General features: G+C 37.4%; 2 protein-coding genes across 9 annotated transcripts; both read left to right on the plus strand.

Annotated features, from left to right (window-relative positions):
* The first annotated feature begins 1416 nt into the window (after positions 1–1416).
* LOC113161689 (C-type lectin domain family 4 member M-like) lies at positions 1417–13991 on the plus strand. Of its 2 annotated transcripts, XM_026359463.1 has the most exons (6): positions 1417–1589; positions 3058–3177; positions 3256–4320; positions 5099–5238; positions 5599–5699; positions 5983–6475. In XM_026359463.1, exons 1-6 carry the CDS (start codon positions 1439–1441, stop codon positions 6116–6118), a joined length of 1713 nt encoding a protein of 570 aa, XP_026215248.1. In that variant the 5' UTR covers positions 1417–1438; the 3' UTR covers positions 6119–6475. The 2 variants fall into 2 exon arrangements, with proteins under 2 accessions (XP_026215248.1, XP_026215249.1); XM_026359464.1 differs by lacking the exons at positions 5599–5699; positions 5983–6475 and adding an exon at positions 13688–13991.
* Positions 9962–22231, plus strand: LOC113161694 (C-type lectin domain family 4 member M-like). Of its 7 annotated transcripts, none has more exons than XM_026359474.1 (8): positions 9962–10175; positions 11747–11866; positions 11945–12668; positions 17435–17450; positions 20370–20610; positions 20961–21100; positions 21321–21421; positions 21693–22231. In XM_026359474.1, the coding sequence occupies exons 1-8, from the start codon at positions 10025–10027 to the stop codon at positions 21835–21837; spliced, it is 1638 nt and encodes a 545-aa protein (XP_026215259.1). In that variant the 5' UTR covers positions 9962–10024; the 3' UTR covers positions 21838–22231. The 7 variants fall into 7 exon arrangements, 5 of the variants coding, with proteins under 5 accessions (XP_026215259.1, XP_026215256.1, XP_026215258.1 ...); XR_003298768.1 differs by lacking the exons at positions 17435–17450; positions 20370–20610; positions 20961–21100; positions 21321–21421; positions 21693–22231 and adding exons at positions 13548–13687; positions 13998–14098; positions 14360–14394; positions 15430–15518; positions 15685–16677 and having other exon boundaries at positions 9966–10175; positions 11945–12715; XR_003298769.1 differs by lacking the exons at positions 17435–17450; positions 20370–20610; positions 20961–21100; positions 21321–21421; positions 21693–22231 and adding exons at positions 13548–13687; positions 13998–14098; positions 14360–14394; positions 15445–15518; positions 15685–16677 and having other exon boundaries at positions 9966–10175; positions 11945–12715.
* The last annotated feature ends 645 nt before the right edge of the window (positions 22232–22876 follow it).

Raw genomic sequence — 22876 nt, forward strand, 5'->3', positions numbered from 1 at the left:
TGATTACTGTTTTGGAAGATGTTGTTTGTGACGTTGTATACAATATTTAGTTAGATAGAAAGTGGATCTGTTAGTTAGCCCACCCTCATTGATATAAATTAGGTGGACACAATAATAGATACACCTATTATTCCAGTTCAGGTAAACTGCAAAATCTCAACTGCAAATTGATCATACAGTTATTAAAGCAGATTGTGATAATGTTAGGTTCAAACATATGACCTAGAAAAGTACCTACGTTACATGATCTGCTCATTGTAACTCATCTGCAACAGTTTTTCTCTTTACTCACGATTTTACAATTGGTCTGCAACAGCACCACCTTAACTTTTAATATCACCTCTGGGAACCTCAGATCATCAGCATGTATACATGGTGCTGAGAGGATAAGCCTAAAGATAACTAATATTTTATTTTCCAGAGCTGAAAAACAAAAAACAAAACAAGATTAAGTCATTACAGTGGTTCATTGAAATTCAAGTCTATGTAAAATTTCACACCTCCACCTTCAGCCATCCTAACATAATTTCATAGCAAAAACTATCCTGGAGTGCACATTTCTATTTGAGACAACCAAATACATTGGAAAAAGGGGGCATATGCTGCCAAATGATTTGGTCCAAGAGGAGCATATAATAAGTAATGGGCCGAAAACAGGCCTGTGTCCATGTTGAGTATGAGTGAAAAGCTTAACGTGTACTGAGTGTTTTGTTTTCTTTATTGCTAGTTCGTTCCTCCTAACTTCTGTAGTGTGTATTTAGTTTTCTATTCTATTTCTAGTTTCCTTTGCCTGCCTGCTGTAATTTTGTGTATTGATTGTTTTTATAATAAATATTCTTCTGCACTGCCTGTCCTGTAACAGCTCTTGCTCTTGGCTCCCTGTGTGTGTGTGTTGGGAACTCACATAATGAATGATGAGACAGAAGCGTAAGAATAAAATGATTAACATTGTTTTCACATTATATTGATGACTGTTTCTCTGTCAACCTGGAACGATGAATCATGTCACCTCGAAAGATTCTGGATCTGTGAAAAGCTTCTTTTCTGCTCTCACTGAATGATTGGAGTAAATATAAAAATAATGTGGCCAATTTTTTACACTGTTGGACAATTAAAATGATTGAACAATGAACAATTAGCCAGCAAGTGTCTGTAAATCAATTTATAGAAGATTAGCTGTCTTTCCATTTACAGTAGTTCTAAAGATGTTGTATAATAAAGGACAGTACTGTGATGTCATGGCATGTATTCATTTATTTTACAGGGCTACTGTAAATGTTTAAAACATTTACCAGCAGTGATTTAACCTTACTAACCCCAGTTTCCTCTTAAGAGTCACGTGAATGCATACTTTGCTTACTCTTCTATAATAACGCCCTGTTTTCATTACAGAAAGTCAAAAAGAAGGAACAAACTTAGCAGTCGGGACAAGGTCATCATGAGTGTACTGGATGTCTTTGTCAGTGTAGAGGAACCATCGGAGTCTTGCATCTATTGGAAAAGGAAGACGAACAGTTCAGAAATCATTAATCAAAATGAAGATAAATGTCACACTGTGGAGCCAAACAGACTTGCATCTGCACTCTCAGGTAATATATATATGCAAACATGCACAAATGTATTTTACACACAGCCCAACAAGATGTTGACTGGTTCATGCAAATATGTGGAGATTCTTATCAGTACTTTTAGTTGTTTTGAAGTAAAAGTGCTCTCACCCACTTTTACCTCAACTTAATAACTAAGATTAGTTGTGTGGAGGAAGACAAATATATTAAATGATTTATGTGAAAAGAATGTCTATATATATGTTACAAATATATAATATTTGGATTATGAAGATAATTTTAGGTTTTCAATGGTAAAATTTTCAATGTCATCACTGAGCCCTGTTAGCATAGGCTTTAGTATTTTGCTTACTGTTGTCTCCATGTGTAACAATATAGAAATATATTTTATACAACAGTATAAAAATCCTTTTTTATTACTGTGTACTATATAACAACAGTACACTAATATAAATTTCCATATCATAAGATGATAAACCACAAGGATCTTTTCCCCCAAAGATTTAAGTTTTCTTTTTTGTTTCTATGGTACTTCCTCATTTTTGAATAGGTTTGTGTACTGGGACATTTTTTCTCTACATAGATGTATTTTATGAGAAAGGGGAACAAACTGCATCCCAAACAAAAACCTGTCAAGATTGTTAATTTTTTTGTAGTGCAGTAGTTGATCTGGTAAGTGTGTTGGTCCAGGAATTAATTTACTGAGTGTAGTCTGGCTTCCAAACTCCAGGACCCACAAATTAATATCCATTAATCCACATCCACAGTCCAATGTCCAGAGAAGTACAGAGTGGGCTCTTCTGAATCTTCCTGCATCTTCTGAAAGATGCTTGGGCAGAGGGGGGGATCTCCCAATACATCATTGACAAAGTTGTGAAACACAGCAGGTGGCTCTCAAAGTGGCCTACTGGGTCTTCCACTAATTGCCCTCACAGATTCTAGTATGCATTTTTGAGATCGAGTTTAGAGAATAGTTGCAGGATGACAGATGAGATGAGGAGCAGTGGGTACTGGTTTATGATGGTGATTTGGAGTAGGCCAAAGAAATCTATGCAGGAATGAAGCACAACATGCTTCTTCCTCAAAAAGACAAAGTGGGATCTACTGGTGATAAAGATGGGTGGATCAAATTCAATTGGTACCTTAAAAAGGCCTGGGATAATTGCCTTCTTGTCACTAGATGGATCTGCAGAGAGAGAGGCAGCAGCACAGAGACAAGTAGTAGACAGTAGACAGTTTACCCCCCCAATAGGTTGGGCTGCATGTTTTCTAGACTGAAAGTCCCTATTAGTCTTGTAAGTGGGGGGAGAGTGCTGACTATCAGAAGTTCTGAGCACATTGGATCCTTCTCTGATTCTCTCTGTAATGTGAATCTGTGTAAAGTTAAAACGATAAGTTTTCAGCTTAGTATTTCTATTGTGAGTTATGCAAAAAACAAAAAAACATTACAAATATCAATCCATCCATTCTGTCACCCACTTTTTTTAAGGGTTGCAGAGTCCTGGCTGGAGTGAAACAGTGAAGAAGAGTTCCTGGAGAGTTGCTACAGTGGTTCTAGGTCTGCTGTGTCTCCTCCTCCTCATTGGACTCATAACTCTGGTTTCTCTATGTAAGTACTTTGTTGCATCCTAATAAAAGACAGTGGGTGATGCTGGTTAACAGTGTTTGTTGTTTGTGTGTCACACAGACATTAAAGGCAGCTCAAAATGGGAGATGGAGATGGTCCAGTTACAAACCAGTCACAAGAACCTGACTAAAGAACAAGACCAGTTACAGACCAGTTACAATAACCTGACTAAAGAAAAAGACCAGTTACAGACCAGTTACAATAACCTGACCACAGAAAAAGACCAGTTACAGACCAGTTACAATAACCTGACCAAAGAAAAAGACCAGTTACAGACAAGTTACAATAACCTGACGAAAGAAAAAGACCAGTTACAGACCAGTTACAATAACCTGACCACAGAAAAAGACCAGTTACAGACCAGTTACAATAACCTGACCACAGAAAAAGACCAGTTACAGACCAGTTACGAGAACCTGACCAAAGAAAAAGACCAGTTACAGACCAGTAACGAGAACCTGACCAAAGAAAAAGACCAGTTACAGACCAGTTACAATAACCTGACTAAAGAAAAAGACCAGTTACAGACCAGTTACGAGAACCTGACTAAAGAAAAAGACCAGTTACAGACCAGTTACGAGAACCTGACTAAAGAAAAAGACCAGTTACAGACAAGTTACAATAACCTGACCACAGAAAAAGACCAGTTACAGACAAGTTACAATAATCTGACTAAAGAAAAAGACCAGTTACAGACCAGTCACATAAACCTGACCAAAGAAAAAGATCAGTTACAGACCAGTAACGAGAACCTGACCAAAGAAAAAGACCAGTTACAGACCAGTTACAATAACCTGACCAAAGAAAAAGACCAGTTACAGACCAGTTACGAGAACCTGACCAAAGAAAAAGACCAGTTACAGACCAGTTACGAGAACCTGACCAAAGAAAAAGACCAGTTACAGACCAGTTACGAGAACCTGACCAAAGAAAAAGACCAGTTACAAACCAGTTACGAGAACCTGACCAAAGAAAAAGACCAGTTACAGACTAGTTACAATAACCTCACTAAAGAAAAAGACCAGTTACAGACCAGTTACAGGAAACTGACTGAAGAACAAGATCAGCCCCAAAAAAGGTTCGAGGACACAACCAACGAGAGAAATTATCTGGAGAGAAGAGATGGTAAATATTATTTTATTCTTGTTAACATAAATACTCGACTTGTGTGTTTTTGACAAACCTCTGTTCAGATTCAGGTCTCACTGGGAGTTTAACTAGTTACGGCTAGGTTTGATATATTTATAATATTATATTTGTCTTGTTAGTCATTGGAACGGTCTGAAGGGATTAGATTTAGATTTTTGATTTGATTGATTTTAAACATAAGTATGACCTCTTATTTCTACTCCAGTAACTTTTCTATAGTCTCTAAACTCTCTGAACAAAATAAAACTTAAGACAATATCATTTGCAGGGATGCAAAACCAAATAGAATACTATTACAATTAACAATTATATTGATGGATAAATATTTTTCATTATTTCTGATAATTAATCTACAAATTTAAACAGTTCACTCATTGTACAAACATTTATCATATTTCTCATGGTAACAATGAAATAAATGGGTGTTGAAGAACCTGAATGGAGAGACAGCTGTACAAGTTTGAATATGTTTATGGAAAGTTAAGATAGATAACGCATAAGTGAACAGTCCCAGTTTGGGTTGACAGTACATCTACTCCAGTTGCCGAATAGGGCAGCGCTATTACCGGTACAGCCGGAACAGGCCCCATCAGTTGATGTTGCCCCCGAGTCTGCCTCCCTGGTCTTCACTGACACGGCAACTCCTGCCTGCACATGAATCCAGTCCAGCACAAATCAGCCTCTGACAGTTCTGTCAGACACTGAGGTGTGTTATATAAGCAAGATATTAAGTTGTCTTTTCTCTTTCAAACAGCTCTGTTTTCCCAGGGATGGGTGAGTTTCAGAAATCATTTCTATTACATTTCTTCAGGCAAGAAATCCTGGCAACAAAGTAGAGCTGACTGCCTGCAGAAAGGTGCAGACCTGGTGATTATCAACAGCCACGAAGAGCAGGTCTGTGTCTATGTTGAGTACGAGTGAAAAGCTTAACGTGTACTGATTGTTTTGTTTCTTTATTGCTAGTTCATTCCTCCGACCTTGTGTGGTGTGTATTTAGTTTTCTATGTTAGTTATTCCTCCCACCCTTTGGCAGTGAGCATTTCCTGTTTATTTTTTTTTTGCCTGCCTGCTGTAAGTTTGTGTATTGATTGTTTTTATAATAAATATTCTTCTCCTGTCCTGTATCAGCTCTCGCTCTTGACTCCCTGTGTGTGTGTTGGGAACTCACATAATGAATGATGTGACATAATCATAAGAATAAAATGATTAACATTGTTTTCACATTATGTTGATGACTGTTTCTCTGTCAACAAGGAATTCACAAGAAAGTTCAAAAAAGGCGTCTGGATCGGACTGACTGACATGGAGAGAGATGGAACATGGAAATGGGTGGATGGGACTCCACTCACCACAAGGTGCACACAGATATTTGTTTGTTCATGGTTCATTGAACAGTGTTATGAGTCATATAGGATCCAGATTTGATGTTTCTCCACACAGTACTTTTGCATTTCACAGAGACAGATCTTACTACTTCAAGCGTCTTTCAGTTAAATTACACACATAAAATGATTTGAATCATTTTTAAGCAAAACATTTTGGTTTTGAGTTGGAAAATATTTTATTTACCTGTCATCATGTCAATCTTTAAGATGCTTTTTGGTAATAGCAGTAATTTTGTTTTGTTCTTGTTTTCAGCTACTGGTCCAGTAATGAGCCACGTGGTAGAAATGAACACTGTGTAGAAATAAAAAAATATGATTCGGAAAGAAGCTGGAACAATGAATCATGTAACTCTAAAAGATTCTGGATCTGTGAAAAGATCCTGTCTTAATGCACCAATGAATGCACCAGCATTTTTCCAAAGTTGTTACAATTTAGGAGGTTTCATGCTTGTGAATGACCTGAAATGGAAGAAAGTTAATCGTTAAACTGCTAGAGAGTTTGATCACACAAACTGGAAACAATTAAAGAGCTTTCCTACAGTTTCTAGGCTTCATTTTTAGCAGAGTTGGGACAATGAAACATTAAACTACTCATTTAGTAATAAAACTAGAATAATTTGAGTTGCTCTAAAACTTTTGACTGGTAGTGTAACACTGGCTGCACAGTTTATTATTCATTATAATTGAGTTTAAATTAAATTACTCTGCAAATCAAAGAACGTGTGACTTTCATGAGACAGACTGAAACTGTGTCCTTTCTTTTGAGTCTTTGAAAATAAAAAACTAAATAAAAAAACAGGGTCCGGGTTCTTCTGCTTCTTTTCTGCTCTCGCTGAACTATCACATTACACTGTAAAAAAATCTGTGTAATTAATGGTGAAATACCAGCAGCTGGGGTTGCCAGAATTCACCGCAAAAAATAGGGTGAAAATGTATGACACATTATTACAAAGATTAAAAGTTGTGGTAAAATACCAGCAGCTGGGGTTGCCAGAATTTTACTGTAAAAAATACGGTAAATCAAATAAGGCATTACAGCTGATTGGCATAGATTTTACAGTCAACAATTACTTATAATAAATTCCAAAATAAACACATAGATACATTGTAAAACAACAAACTATAATCATTAAATGTAAAGGTTGTGCCTTTAAGCATTCTGTGTTGATCTCATCCAGTAAACTGCCAATTTAACTCACAAAGTAGTTTTAAGAGCTTGAAAAACAAAACGTATTTTTAGGTCAATGTACAGTGAAATTAACAATATAAACATCATAAGAAAATGTGGCCACTTGCCCAGGATGAGTAATAGGTCAGACATGACTGAAGATGGTGCTCAACATGGTTTAGAGACCCTCATGAAGGTGATATTCCATAAACTAGAACCTAAGATGTATGTTGTCATCATTTCTTCTAGAAGATTCCCAAGATGTCCATAAGGTTCACATTGTGGACTGGCAGGTTTTTCTCTGCAGCCAGAAAACAGAAACAAAGCAAAATTAAATTGATTAAATTGGTGATGAGCATTATACCCACACACATATATACGGCCTTACATACATAGTTCCAATGAATTTTACGTGATAGAAAGTTGAAGTATAGTTTTGCAGAGCATGTTATGAAAAATATAGAGTCTGACATATTAATCACCAAGCAATCAACAGCATTACCAGCCTAAATACTCAGATATCTCCACTTAGGCAGTCAGACAATTCACAACTATACTTTAGAGTTCTGGTTTCTTCTATGTATAATGAAGAAAGATCACGTTGAGTCAAGTTTAAATTTTGATTGCATCTTTCTATTTTTTATTACACTAACGTGAATGATAATAATACAGCTTATCTCTAATTTGTCTTGCGGTGTTTAAGTTATAATGTTCACACTTGAATAAAGTCTGAAGTCCTCTACAGATGTGGAATGATGTTCAGGAACTGGAACTTTGAACAGGTCTTGTCATCATTCGCGTTCGTCAAGTATGACGTGGACTGTCACGATCCTCTCTGCAGCCAGAAAACAGAAGCAAATGTTACACTGATGCAGCGTTTAAACATAATGCCTAAACACAGATATCTGATATATAGTTTTACTGGTCATATGTTTATCAACAGTATCAGTGTGAAACACAGACACTAACATCTTTGTCACTAAGACATCAACAGCTGCCTGAATACAATGATACATTCACTGAAGCAGTCAGAAAATCCACAGTCACATTTCAGACTGCTCGTTTCTTCTGTGTACGATGAGGCTGTTTTCTTTAAGAACATAAACTGTGTGAAATTGAAATTGTGCTTGCATCTACATATTGTTTGCTAAACTATGCCACAGCTTACCTCTAATTTGCCTTGACACCTCTGGGGTTGACATGATGGAAGAAAAGACATGGAACGATGTTCTGAAACTGGAACAATGAGCAGATGTTGGCACCAGACTCAAGTTGCCCATCATGTTTACGTCCTGGACTGTCACGATCCTCTCTACAGCCAGAAAACAACTTGTTAGACAAGGTACTGAGTAAAGATAACTAAGACTCAACTAAACAAATTTAAAACATATAAAAATATAAATGCAGTTTATTTACCTTAAAAGAGATTGCTAGAGAAATCTCTATGTGCTCGTGACATGTGGCCAGTAGAGGAAGATCTGACCTTGAAAACATTCGTACATCCTGTTACTGGACAGTTCACTGCGCCCCAACAGTAACGCTAACATTAACACGAGCAGATACATTGTGCCTCCACTAAATATGAGCTTTAAAAGCTCTATATCTACAAAATGTCTGTCTGGTCGACACTTAAATAAGCAATGTGGTTCATTATGATGAAGTCTGCTGTGAAGGACTTAAACTTACTTAAGGTACTTCAATGTTGTAAGCAACTTGCCACAGAAATGACAACTACACATTTTGCTGTATACTTAGCCAGCTAAACACATTACTGTTTAACACAAATATATCGAAGACAGTTAGATGTAAGACAAATGTTAGCTAGCAAGTTAAATAACGTTATCTAAATAACGTTTTAGGGAACACGGTATTTTCCCATTAATTTTAGCTAAATGTTATGTTTTAACAGTAAAACTGTGTGTTTTCTACATACTATCACAGTAAAAAGTAAAGTTATGTACTGTTTCTTGATTAACAGTAATAAAGTGTATCCATTACGGTGATATATTGTTTTGCATTTAACGGCAATATACTGTTGCTATTTAACAGTTTTTTACCGTAATTTCTACAAACATTTCTTACAGTCTAGATATAATCATACAACTCTTCATGAAACTGAATATAACATTAAAGACGTCATACATAAAAATGAACTGTCCCATTCCAGCTCTATGTGGTTGAACTATTTTCCTAGTTTCCTTTTAACCCTTGTTTTATTGAAATTGAAATTGCAAATTTAAGACACTAGGTGGTGAACACAGCTGAGCATTAAGCAGCCACATTCTTCAGTCAGACAGAGACCAAAAACACAGAGAAAAGTGAAGGGATATTTAAATAAAAAAATTTTGTAATTTGTTAGTTCAGTACAATGTTAGGTCCCATTTATCATCATTACATCTGCCAATTAAATGATAAACAATTCTAAATGAAGAATATTATATGAATGATCCACTGCACTGAGTTTTTTTTTTTTTACTACATCTTACTCAGTTTTCTGGGACAGTTTCCCTTAGGAATTACATTTTTTTTTCTCATTTCTTTAATTTTTTTGTTTTTTCTGCATAAAAATAGACAGCGGGTACAAAATTAGATCTCCAGTTTCCTCTCCTGAACTAGTGGAACTAGTGAATCCCAGAAACTAGTCTCTATTGTTGTGTGGGTTCCTAAACCTACTATGTGCCTCTGTTACCTTCTGACAACTAGACTTCTATGTCAGTATTAGTGGGACTGGTCATCCAGCCAGTCCACATATATTACATCAATATTACAAACTATCTCTGACTAGTTTGTAATATTGTTAATTCATCACTTACAGTTGGTACTGCCCCCACTAATTTTAAAATTACAGTTACAAAATTATTAAAACAACAGCATGTTAGCCAGGAAACTAATTTTATAGCAAATTAGTTGCCTTTTCAAGAAGACTCATTTTATATATGTAACAAAATAATCCATCAGTACTTACAAAATGTGCAAGTACTGCGTCAGAACAACCTTACAAACCTCAGTTTCCTCTTAAGAGTCACATGAATGCATATTTTGCTTATTCTTCTATAATAACGCCCTGTTTTCATTAAAGAAAGTCAAACAGAAGGAACAAACTGAGCAGTCGGGACAACTGGTCATCATGGATGCACTGGATCTGTTTGTCAATGTAGAGGAACCATCAGAATCTGGCATCTATTGGAAAAGGAAGACGGACAGTTCAGAAATCCTTTATCAAAACGAAGATAAATGTCACACTGTGAAGCCAAACAGAATTACATCTGCACTCTCAGGTAATGTACATATGCAAACAGGCACAAATGTATTTTACACACAGTACAACAGGAGGTTGAGTGGTTCATACAAATATGTGGAGATTCTTATCAGTACTTTCAGTTGTTTTGTCAACTTAAATAACTAAGATTAGTTAGGAAGAAAATTACTTAAAATAATTTATGTAAAAAAGAATGTACACATCCACAGTCCAATATCCATAATATAAGAATAAGCTCTGAAAAGCATATATCTATATTTATGTATATATATATATATATATATATATATATATATATATATATATATATATATAGTATGCCACTTGGACTGATTGTGTCTGGAAAAAAACTACAGTATAGTGACAGGTTTCTGTCTGGGTTGCAGTTTGTTCCCCTTTCACATAAAATACATCTATGTAGAGAAAAAATGCCACAATACACAAACCGTTTCAAAAATGAGGAAGTACCATAGAAACGAAAAAGAAAACTTGAATCTTGGGGAAAAAGATCCTAGTGGTTTATCATCTTAATGGGTTTGTAGTCCACTGGTTGATCTGGTAAATGTGTTAGTCCAGGAATTAATTTACTGAGTGTAGTTCACCTTCCACACTCCAGGACCCACATATTAATATCCATGAATCAACATCCACAGTCCAATTTCCATAATCTAAGAATAATCTCCGAAAAGCAGAGCAACAACATCAGGGCACAGAGAGACAGACTGTCACTAGTCAAGGTTCTGCTATAGGTTAGGTCTGAGGTCAGTCAATCAGGTCTGATACAGGGTTCAGGAGATCTGGAGAACAAAAGGCTGGCGCGTGGCTTCAGACAAACCGACAGGGGAATGAGCAATGCAGACCTACCTAAAAGGAAAACACAGGTGAAACTGATACAGTTTTAATTAGCTGAGTGAGACAAGGAGAGAGGGCGGCCTGACAGAGAAGAGGTAGTTAAACCGAATATGGTCATGACAGAAAGCTGAGCTGAAAAACCATGACTAAAACTATGGCTTTAGTTTGGAGACATTGGAAAGTTGGATGGATACACAGTAGTCTGGGGAGACAGAAATGGGTCACCACAGACTTCGGTAATGGAAAAGGGTCAATTAATCTGGGTGAGAGTTTCCGCAGTCAACATGGCGGGAATGTCGGAGGAGGAGAACCACACTCTCTGACCAGGGTGATGGACCTCTGCAACCAAATAGTTTTTTTGCCCACTTTTATTGGAAGAAACAATCTTGAGAAGTGCAGAGTGGGCTCTTCTGAATCTTCCTGCATCTTCTGAAAGATGCTTTGGCAAAGGGGGGTCTCCTAATACATCATTGAAACACAGCAGGTGGCTCTCAAAGTGGCCTACTGGGTCTTCCACTAATTGCCCTCACAGATTGTAGTATGCATTTTTGAGATGAGATCGAGAATAGTTGCAGGATGACAGATGAGATGTGGAGCTGTGGGTACCGGTTTATGATGGCGATTTGGAGCAGGCCAAAGAAATCTATGCAGGAATGAAGCACAACATGCTTCTTCCTCAAAATATTTCTATTGTGAGTTATGCAAAAAACATCCATTATGTCACCCACTTTTCTTAAGGCTTGCAGAGTCTTGGCTGGAGTGAAACAGTGAAGAAGAGTTCCTGGAGAGCTGCTGCAGTGGTTCTGGGTCTGCTGTGTCTCCTCCTCCTCATTGGACTCATAACTCTGGCTTCTCTATGTAAGTACTTTGTTACATCCTAATAAAAGACAGTAGGTGATGCTGGTTAACAGTGTTTGTTGTTTGTGTGTCACACAGACATTAAAGGCAGCTCAAAATGGGAGATGGAGATGGTCCAGTTACAAACCAGTTACAAGAACCTGACTAAAGAGAAAGACCAGTTACAGACCAGTTACAATAACCTGACTAAAGAGAAAGACCAGTTACAGACCAGTTACAATAACCTGACTAAAGAGAAAGACCAGTTACAGACCAGTTACAATAACCTGACTAAAGAGAAAGACCAGTTACAGACCAGTCACATAAACCTGACTAAAGAAAAAGACCAGTTACAGACCAGTTACGAGAACCTGACCAAAGAAAAAGACCAGTTACAGACCAGTTACAATAACCTGACCAAAGAGAAAGACCAGTTACAGACCAGTTACAAAAACCTGACTAAAGAAAAAGACCAGTTACAGACCAGTTACGAGAACCTGACCAAAGAAAAAGACCAGTTACAGACCAGTTACAATAACCTGACCAAAGAACAAGACCAGTTACAGACCAGTTACAATAACCTGACCAAAGAAAAAGACCAGTTACAGACCAGTTACAATAACCTGACCAAAGAACAAGACCAGTTACAGACCAGTTACAATAACCTGACCAAAGAACAAGACCAGTTACAGACCAGTTACAATAACCTGACTAAAGAAAAAGACCAGTTACAGACCAGTAACGAGAACCTGACCAAAGAAAAAGACCAGTTACAGACCAGTTACAGGAACCTGACTGAAGAACGAGATCAGCTCCAAAAAAGGTTCGAGGACATCACCAACGAGAGAAATTATCTGGAGAGAAGAGATGGTAAATATTATTTTATTCTTGTTAACTTAAATACTCGACTTGTGTGTTTTTTACAAACCTCTGTTCAGATTCAGTTCTCATTGGGAGTTTAACTGGTCACGACCAAGTTTGACTTTTCATCCTATGGATAAATTCAAGACATTTGGAGATACTGGGGAGATAATATTATATTTGTCTTGTTAGTCATTGCAAAAGTCTGAAGGGAATCAGATTTAGATTTTTGATTTGATTGATTTAAAACATAAGTATGACCTCTTATTTCTACTCCAGTAACTTTTCTATAGTCTCTAAACTCTCTGAACAAAATGAAAACTTAAGACAACATCAGTGATAAAAATTTGCAGGGATGCAAAACCAAATAGAATACTATTACAATTAACAATTATATTGATGGATAAATATTTTTCATTATTTCTGATAATTGATCTACTAATTTAAACAGTTCACTCATTGTGTACAAACATTTATCATATTTCTCATGGTAACAATGAAATAAATGGGTGTTGAAGAACCTGAATGGAGAGACAGCTGTACAAGTTTGAATATGTTTATGGAAAGTTAAGATAGATAACGCATAAGTGAACAGTCCCAGTTTGGGTTGACAGTACATCTACTCCAGTTGCCGAATAGGGCAGCGCTATTACCGGTACAGCCGGAACAGGCCCCATCAGTTGATGTTGCCCCCGAGTCTGCCTCCCTGGTCTTCACTGACACGGCAACTCCTGCCTGCACATGAATCCAGTCCAGCACAAATCAGCCTCTGACAGTTTTGTCAGACACTGAGGTGTGTTATATAAGCAAGATATTAAGTTGTCTTTTCTCTTTGAAACAGCTCTGTTTTCCCAGGGATGGGTGAGTTTCAGAAATCATTTCTATTACATTTCTTCAGGCAAGAAATCGTGGCAACAAAGTAGAGCTGACTGCCTGCAGAAAGGTGCAGACCTGGTGATTATCAACAGCCACGAAGAGCAGGTCTGTATCTATGTTTCTTTATTGCTAGTCCGTTCCTCCTACCTTCTGTAGTGTGTATTTAGTTTTCTATGTTAGTTATTACTCCGCTCGTTTCCTGTTTAGTTTCCTTTGCCTGCCTGCTGTAAGTTTGTGTATGGATTGTTTTGATAATAAATATTCTTCTGCACTGCCTGTCCTGTAACAGCTCTCACTTTTGACTCCCTGTGTGTGTGTTGTGAACTCACATAATGAATGATGAGACAGAAGCGTAAGAATAAAATGATTAACATTGTTTTCACATTATGTTGATGACTGTTTCTCTGTCAACAAGGAATTCACAAAAACATTTAAAAAAGTCATCTGGATCGGACTGACTGACATGGAGACAGAGAGAAAATGGAAATGGGTGGATGGGACTCCGCTCACCACAAGGTGCACACACATATTTGTTTGTTCATGGTGCTGTTATGAGTCATATAGGATCCAGATTTGATGTTTCTCCACACAGCACTTTCACATTTCACAGATACAGACCTTACTACCTAAAGGTTCTTTCAGTTAAATTACATACATAAAATGATTTGAATTATTTTTAAGCAAAACATTTTGGTTTTGAGTTGATCCTGGAAAATATTGTATTTACCTGTCACCATCAAAATGCTTTTTGGTGATAGTTTGCTTTTTTGTTTTCAGCTACTGGTCCAGTCATGAGCCAAATGGTGTTCCAGGTAGAGATGAAGACTGTGCAGAAATAAAAAATTATGATTTGGAAGAAAGCTGGAACGATGAATCATGTCACCTTGAAAGATTCTGGATCTGTGAAAAGATCCTGTCTTAATGCACCAATGAATGCACCAGCATTTTTCCAAAGTTGTTATGATTTAGGTGGTTTAATGCCTGTGAATGACCTGAAATTTAGGAAAGCTAATCGTTAACCTGCTAGAGAGTTTGTTCACACAAACTGGAAACAATTAAAGAGCTTTCCTACAGTTTCTATGCTTCATTTTCAGCACACTGGGGACAATGAAACATTAAACTACTCATATTGTAATAAAACTAGACTAATTTGAGGTGCTCTAAAACATTTGACTGATAGTGTAACACAAGTTGCATTTCCCAGTGTCAGCTAAACTTGTCAATCCAGCACTAACACAACGCTAAGCAAAGTACAGTGTAGCTTATTAACATATGCAAACATAATCTTTTGCAACGTCTTCTGCATTCATGGAAATCTGGCTGTACATTTTATTATTCATTATAATTGAGTTTAAATTAAATGACCCTGCAAATCAAAGAATGCGTTACTTTCATGAGACAGACTGAAACTGTGTCCTTTTTTTTTGAGTCTTTGAAAATAAAAAAACTAAATTAAAAAAACAGGGTCTGAATATAACATTAAAGACGTAATACATAAAAATGAACTGTCCCATTCCAGCTCTATGTGGTTTAACTATTTTCCTAGTTTCCTTTTAACCCTTGTTTTATTGAAATTGAAATTGCAAATTTAAGACACTAGGTGTTGAACATAGCTGAGCATTAAGCAGCCACATTCTTCAGTCAGACAGAGACCAAAAACACAGAGAAAAGTGAAGGGCTGTTTACATTAAAACATTTTGTAATTTGTTAGTTCAGTACAATGTTAGGTCCCATTTATCATCATTACATCTGCCAATTAAATGATAAACAATTCTAAATGAAGAATATTATATGAATGATCCACTGCACTGAGTTTTTTTTTTTTTCTGTTACTACATCTTACTCAGTTTTTTGGGATTTAGAAATCCATTGTTAACATGACCAACAAGATCAGCTTCAGGAAGAAATAAACATCCAGGCATGCTGCCTTAAGAAGGTAGGCTATTATCTATACATTATGGTTGTACTGTGAGGAGTAATGTTTTTCATGTTGTTAGATCACATTTTGTGGTTATTTTATTATTTCTTTTAATACATTTTTTCATGTAGAGTCGAGTATTTGCATTTTGCATTTTGACTGGTTGATGTTTTCCTTGTCCTAGTTACTCCTTGCGGCTTGATAGTCTGTTCTGGGTCCAGGGTAGGCAACTCTGGTCTGGTCTGGTAACCACAAAGTACCTGGAGAGAACCCACACAGACATGAGAAGTGGACTTGAACCAGGGTCCACCTTGCTGTGGGGCAACAGTTTTTATCTTGCTTAATTAGTGAGAGTAAATATCCTGTATTTCTTTTGTCACCCTAAACAAACAGCGGGTACAAAATTAGATCTCCAGTTTCCTCTCCTGAACTAGTGGAACTAGTGAATCTCAGAAACTAGTCTCTATCGTTGTGTTGGTCTAAAACCTACTATGTGCCTCTGTTAGATAGTTGGTAATATTAATGTAATATATATATATTACATCAATATTACAAACTATCTCTGGCTAGTTTGTAATATTGATAATTCATCACTTACAGTTGGTACTGCCCCCACTAATTTTAAAATTACACTGTTAGAAAATTATTAAAACAACAGGATGTTGCTGGCAACAATTAGCCAGGAAACTAATTTTATAGCAAATTAGTTGCCTTTTCAAGAAGACTCATTTTACATATGTAACAAAATAATCCATCAGTACTTAGAAAATGTGCAAGTACTGTGTCAGTATGTCATAATGTGTGCCTATCCATTAATGCGATTGCAAGTACCCCAGACCTGCCAAGATGTTTAGATTAGTGGAAAAGTGCACTTGTATGAAATGAGCTTATGTTCCTATGGTAAAGAAATAACATTCAGTCTCACTAAATGTACAAAAGAAGCATGTGCATATAAACAAACTAAGAGTTTTTTCTCAGAATAAAAGCCTAATTGAAATGTTGGGAGTTAGCACAATGATGTTTGAAGCATTTACCAGCAGTGATTTAACCTTACAAACCTCAGTTTCCTCTTAAGAGTCACATGAATACATATTTTGCTTATTCTTTTATATTAACGCCCTGTTTTCATTAAAGAAAGTCAAACAGAAGGAACAAACTGAGCAGTCGGGACAACTGGTCATCATGGATGCACTGGATCTGTTTGTCAATGTAGAGGAACCATCAGAATCTTGCATTTATTGGACAAGGAAGATGAACGGTTCAGAAATCCTTTATCAAAACGAAGATAAATGTCACACTGTGGAGCCAAACAGAATTACATCTGCACTCTCAGGTAATGTACATATGCAAACAGGCACAAATGTATTTTACACACAGTACAACAAGATGTTGACTGGTTCATGCAAATATGTGGAGATTCTTATCAGTACACACACACACACACACACACACACACACACACACACACACACACACATAGAAATATATATGTCACAAAGAAATTATATATATATATATATATATATATATATATATATATATATATATATATATATATATATATATATATATATATATATATGTGTGTGTGTATTTTACAAATATAATATTTGGTTGTCATCACTGAGCCCTGTTACCAGTAGTATTTTGCTTACTGTTGTCTCCACGTGTAACAATATAGAAATCCTTTTTTATTACTGTGTCCTATATAACGACTGTACACTATTATACATTTCCATATCACAAGATGATAAACCACTAGGATCTTTTTCCCAAAGATTTACGTTTTCTTTTTCATTTCTATGGTACTTCCTCATTTTTGAAACGGTTTGTGTATTGTGGCATTTTTTCTCTACATAGATGTATTTTATGTGAAAGGGGAACAAACTGCAACCCAGACAGAAACCTGTCACTATACTGTAGTTTTTTTCCAGACACAATCATTTGACTGTAGAGGATTGCTGACTTTACTGTTCGTTGATTGTTAATGGGTTTGTAGTCCACTGGTTGATCTGGTAAATGTGTTAGTCCAGGAATTAATTTACCGAGTGTAGTCTGACTTCCACACTCCAGGACCCACATATTAATATCCATGAATCAACATCCACAGTCCAAGTTCCATAATCTAAGAATAATCTCCGTAAAGCAGAGCAACAACACAGAGCACAGAGGGACAGACTGCCACTAGTCAAGGTTCTGCTATAGGTTAGGTCTGAGGTCAGTCAATCAGGTCTGATACAGGGTTCAGGAGATCTGGAGAACAAAAGGCTGGCGCGTGGCTTCAGACAAACCGACAGGGGAGTGAGCAATGCAGACCTACCTAAAAGGCAAAACACAGGTGAAACTGATACAGTTTTAATTAGCTGAGTGAGACAAGGAGAGAGGGCGGCCTGACAGAGAAGAGGTAGTTAAACCGAATATGGTCATGACAGAAAGCTGAGCTGAAAAACCATGACTAAAACTATGGCTTTAGTTTGGAGACATTGGAAAGTTGGATGGATACACAGTAGTCTGGGGAGACAGAAATGGGCCACCACAGACTTCGGTAATGGAAAAGGGTCAATTAATCTGGGCGAGAGTTTCCGCAGTCAACATGGCGGGAATGTCGGAGGAGGAGAGCCACACTCTCTGACCAGGGTGATGGACCTCTGCAACCAAATAGTTTTTTTGCCCACTTTTATTGGAAGAAACAATCTTGAGATGTGCAGAGTGGGCTCTTCTGAATCTTCCTGCATCTTCTGAAAGATGCTTGGGCAGAGGGGGGTCTCCTAATACATCATTGAAACACAGCAGGTGGCTCTCAAAGTGGCCTACTGGGTCTTCCACTAATTGCCCTCACAGATTGTAGTATGCATTTTTGAGATTGAGTTTAGAGAATAGTTGCAGGATGACAGATGAGATGTGGAGCTGTGGGTACCGGTTTATGATGGCGATTTGGAGTAGGCCAAAGAAATCTATGCAGGAATGAAGCACAACATGCTTCTTCCTCAAAAAGAAAAAGTGGGATCTTCTCGTGATAAAGATGGGTGGATCAAATTCAATTGGTACCTTAAAAAGGCCTGGGATAATCTCCTCCTTCTTATCACTAGATGGATCTGCAGAGAGAGAGGCAGCAGCACAGAGACAAGTAGTAAGACAGTTTACCCTCCAGCCCAAGATTTGATCTCTTCCCCACTCAGTGTAGGGGTTATGTTTCCTCAACCACGTGGTGTCAAGAACAGCTGGAAGCTGAGGGGAATTATTAGCATGGAAAGACAGAATCTCATAGTGGTTGTCTATTGACATCTTAACTTGGGGAAAACACTTGTCACAAGCTTGAGGAAGGACTCCATGGCTGGAGATTACACAGGACGGGACTGAGTTGTCAATCTTTATTTATAACAGAACAACCGTAAATCTATAAATTCAACAGTCACTAGATGGAGATAAAATAGGGCGAGTATGGTGGTCTGGGTGGAAACTGGAAGTGACGTCACAACCAAGATGGCTGACCAACAGGGAGCACATGGAACAAATGGAGGACAATGGAGATGGTGAATGGTAGGAGTGGCGACTGACAAAAGGTGGAGATTGGAGTGTAACCAGAATATCACAGAAGTACAATGAACAAACAGTCACAGAATGTGACAAAATCCAATGTCCAAAAGACAGTGTGGGAAAACAGTCTGGGGTTATGTACACAGGCAGTCCAAACAATAAATCCAACAGGCTAATATCTGAGGTCGAGGGTAATCCAGGTCATACACAGTTAGGCAGTTCAGAGATAAGTCCGGCAGGCAAAATCCACAACAGAAAGACAATCCAGGTCAAAACACTAAAGAGGTCCAAACAGTCTGAGCAGGGAAGGGAACAAGGAGGGAGAAAACAGATCAGAGGGAAAACACTTAAAGAACCAGAGGTGTAGATGGGAAGCAGGGTCAGGTCAGGCTGGTCCAGTGAGGGGGAATCCGATAGAGACAGGAAAGAAGGGGTGCAGGTCCGGGAAGGGGAATCGGGCAGATACAGGTCCAGGTCTGGCACTGTGAGCAGGGGGAATAAGCAGAACTCACAGCACCAGCGGGGTCAGGCAAGAGAAGGGGTCCAGGGCAGGCAGAGTCTGAAAAATCCAACAGAAGTCAGTCCAAAAGAAACGCTGGATAGTGTTCAGGAGCTGAGAACAGACTATCTGGCAGGGCAGACAGGTGAGCAGGCCAGTATAAGTAGTGTGGGGGAAACCAGGTGCAATCAATTAGGTGAGTGAAGGTAATCAGACTGGGAGGAGGAAACAGGAAGTTGTCAAAATAAGGGCATGCGGGAAATACAGGCAGCAACGAGGCTGGAACCATGACGAAACTTGGAACAAAGATTCAGGAGAGAACTGTCTGGGAGCAGTTGCTGATCTGGAAGGTTCTGTGTTGCTCTGAAAACGGGTGGGGCTGCATGATTTCTAGACTATAAGTCATTATTACAATAGGTCTTGTAAGTAGGGGGAGAGTGCTGATTGCCTGAGTTCTGAGCACGTTGGATCCTTCTTTGATTTTCTCTGTAATGTGAATCTGTGTAAAGTTAAAAAGATAAAAAAGTTATGAAAAACAAACAACAACAACAACAACAAAAAATTTTACAAATATCAATCAATCCATTTTTTCACCCACTTTTCTTAAGGCTTGCAGAGTCTTGGCTGGAGTGAAACATTAAAGAAGAGTTCCTGGAGAGCTGCTGCAGTGGTTCTAGGTCTGCTGTGTCTCCTCCTCCTCATTGGACTCATAACTCTGGCTTCTCTATGTAAGTACTTTGTTTACATCCTAATAAAAGACAGTGGGTGATGCTGGTTAATAGTGTTTGTTGTTTGTGTGTCACACAGACAATAAAGACAGCTCAAAATGGGAGATGGAGATGGTCCAGTTACAAACCAGTTACAAGAACCTGACTAAAGAGAAAGACCAGTTACAGACCAGTTACAATAACCTGACTAAAGAGAAAGACCAGTTACAGACCAGTTACAATAATCTGACTAAAGAACAAGACCAGTTACAGACCAGTTACAGGAACCTGACTGAAGAACAAGATCAGCTCCAAAAAAGGTTCGAGGACACAACCAACGAGAGAAATGATCTGAAGAGAAGAGATGGTAAATATTATTTTATTCTTGTTAACTTAAATACTCGACTTGTGTGTTTTTTTACAAACATCTGTTCAGATTCAGTTCTCATTGGGAGTTTAACTGGTCACGACTAGGTTTGACTTTTCATCCTATGGTTAAATTCAACACATTTGAGATACTGGGGAGATAATATTATATTTGTCTTGTTAGTCATTGCAAAGGTCTGAAGGGAATCAGATTTAGATTTTTGCAGATTTAAAGCCCCTATTTCTACTCCAGTAACTTTTGTATAGTCAGTTGTAACTCTCTAAACTCAGCCTCTGACAGTTTTGTCAGACACTGAGGTGTGTTATATAAGTCTTTTCTCTTTCAAACAGCTCTGTTTTCCCAGGGATGGGTGAGTTTCAGAAATCATTTCTATTACATTTCTTCAGGCAAGAAATCCTGGCAACAAAGTAGAAATGACTGCCTGCAGAAAGGTGCAGACCTGGTGATTATCAACAGCCACGAAGAGCAGGTCTGTGTCTATATTGAGAAAGAGTGATAAGTTTAAAGTGTACTGAGTGTTTCGTTTTCTTTATTGCTAGTCTGTTCCTCCTACCTTGTGTAGTGTTATTTAGTTTTTCTATGTCAGTTATTACTCTCGCCTTTGGCAGTGAGCATTTCCTGTTTTCCTGTTAATAAAATGATTAACATTGTTTTCACATTATGTTGATGACTGTTTCTCTGTCAACAAGGAATTCACAAGAACATTTAAACAACTAATCTGGATCGGACTGACTGACATGGAGAGAGAGGGAAAATGGAAATGGGTGGATGGGACTCCGCTCACCACAAGGTGCACACACACATTTGTTTTTCATGGTGCACTGAGTGGTGTTATGAGTCATATAGGATCCAGATTTAATCTTTCTCCACACAGCACTTCTGCATTTCACAGATACAGATCTTACTACTTCAAACTTCTTTTAGTTAAATTACACACATTAAATGATTTGAATCATTTTAAGCAAAACATTTTGGTTTTGAGTTATAAAATATTGTATTTACCTGTCATTATTTTAATCTTTAAAATGCTTTTTGGTGATAGTTTGCTGTTTTGTTTTCAGCTACTGGTCCAGTCATGAGCCAAATGGTGTTCCAGGTAGAGATGAAGACTGTGCAGAAATAAAAAATTATGATTTGGAGAAAAGCTGGAACGATGAATCATGTCACCTTGAAAGATTCTGGATCTGTGAAAAGATCCTGTCTTAATGCACCAATGGGCAAAAGTTTTACACCAGCATTTTTCCAAAGTTGTTATAATTTAGGTAGTTTAATGCCCGTGAATGATCTGAAATAGAAGAAAGTTAATCCTTAAACTGCTAGAGAGTTTGTTCACACCAACTGAAATCAATCAAGTGAAAAAAAAAAACTAGAATAATTTGAGGTGCTCTAAAACCTTTCACTGGTAGTGTAACACAAGTTGCATTTCCCAGTGTCAGCTAAACTTGTCAATCCAGCACTAACACAATGCTGAGCAAAGCACAGTATAGTAGCTTATTAACATATGCAAACATAATCTTTTGCAACTTCTTTTGTATTCATGGCAATCTGGCTGCACAGTTTATTATTGAGTTCAAATTAAATTATTCTGCAATTCAAAGAGTGTGTGTAAATACAAGAGTAATTTACCAATTTTTTAAATTGCCAATTTATTGCTTACACTTGGAACTTGTGGAAAAATGTAAAACTACACTGTTGGGCAATTGTTAAAATGACTGAACAATGAACAGTTAGCCAGCAAGTATCTGTAAATCACTTTATAGAAGATTAGATTCTTTCCTTACAGTAGTTCTAAAGATGTTGTATAATGAAGGACAGTACAGTGATGTTCATGCCCGCTACTGTAACCTTCACAGTATTTTATTTTACAGGGCTACTGTAAATGTAATTATATTTCTTTATTACATCCTTACTGTAACAAATCAAAGATGAGGACATTGAGCTGTTCAATAAATACATATATAATACAAAGATGTTACACAATGATAATGTCAAGCCTTTTCATTACTAATTACTTTTCTGCTGTCATGTAATAGTTGTACTGTGAGCAGTAATGTTCATGTTTTTAGATCATGTTTTGTGGCTGTATATTTTTTTTGTAAATACATTTTTTTTTTCATGTAGAATCAAGTATTAGCATTTTGCGTCTAGCTAGAGTGGTTGATGTTTTCCTTGTCCTAGTTACTCCTAGTGGCTTGATAGTCTGTTCTTGGTCCGGGGTAGGCAACTCTGGTCCTAGAGAGCCAAA

The sequence above is a fragment of the Anabas testudineus genome, chromosome 1 (assembly GCF_900324465.2).
Source record: "Anabas testudineus chromosome 1, fAnaTes1.2, whole genome shotgun sequence".
Taxonomy (NCBI): domain Eukaryota; kingdom Metazoa; phylum Chordata; class Actinopteri; order Anabantiformes; family Anabantidae; genus Anabas; species Anabas testudineus.

Bases quoted from the DNA above. Each gene is read 5' to 3' on its own strand.
- LOC113161689 (XM_026359463.1), top strand. From the start codon at position 1,439: ATGAGTGTACTGGATGTCTTTGTCAGTGTAGAGGAACCATCGGAGTCT. The intron at 3,178-3,255 runs GTAAGTACTTTG...TGTGTCACACAG, and splicing joins CATAACTCTGGTTTCTCTAT to ACATTAAAGGCAGCTCAAAA. The intron at 4,321-5,098 runs GTAAATATTATT...TCTTTCAAACAG, and splicing joins TTATCTGGAGAGAAGAGATG to CTCTGTTTTCCCAGGGATGG.
- LOC113161694 (XM_026359474.1), top strand. From the start codon at position 10,025: ATGGATGCACTGGATCTGTTTGTCAATGTAGAGGAACCATCAGAATCT. The intron at 10,176-11,746 runs GTAATGTACATA...ACTTTTCTTAAG, and splicing joins AATTACATCTGCACTCTCAG to GCTTGCAGAGTCTTGGCTGG. The intron at 11,867-11,944 runs GTAAGTACTTTG...TGTGTCACACAG, and splicing joins CATAACTCTGGCTTCTCTAT to ACATTAAAGGCAGCTCAAAA.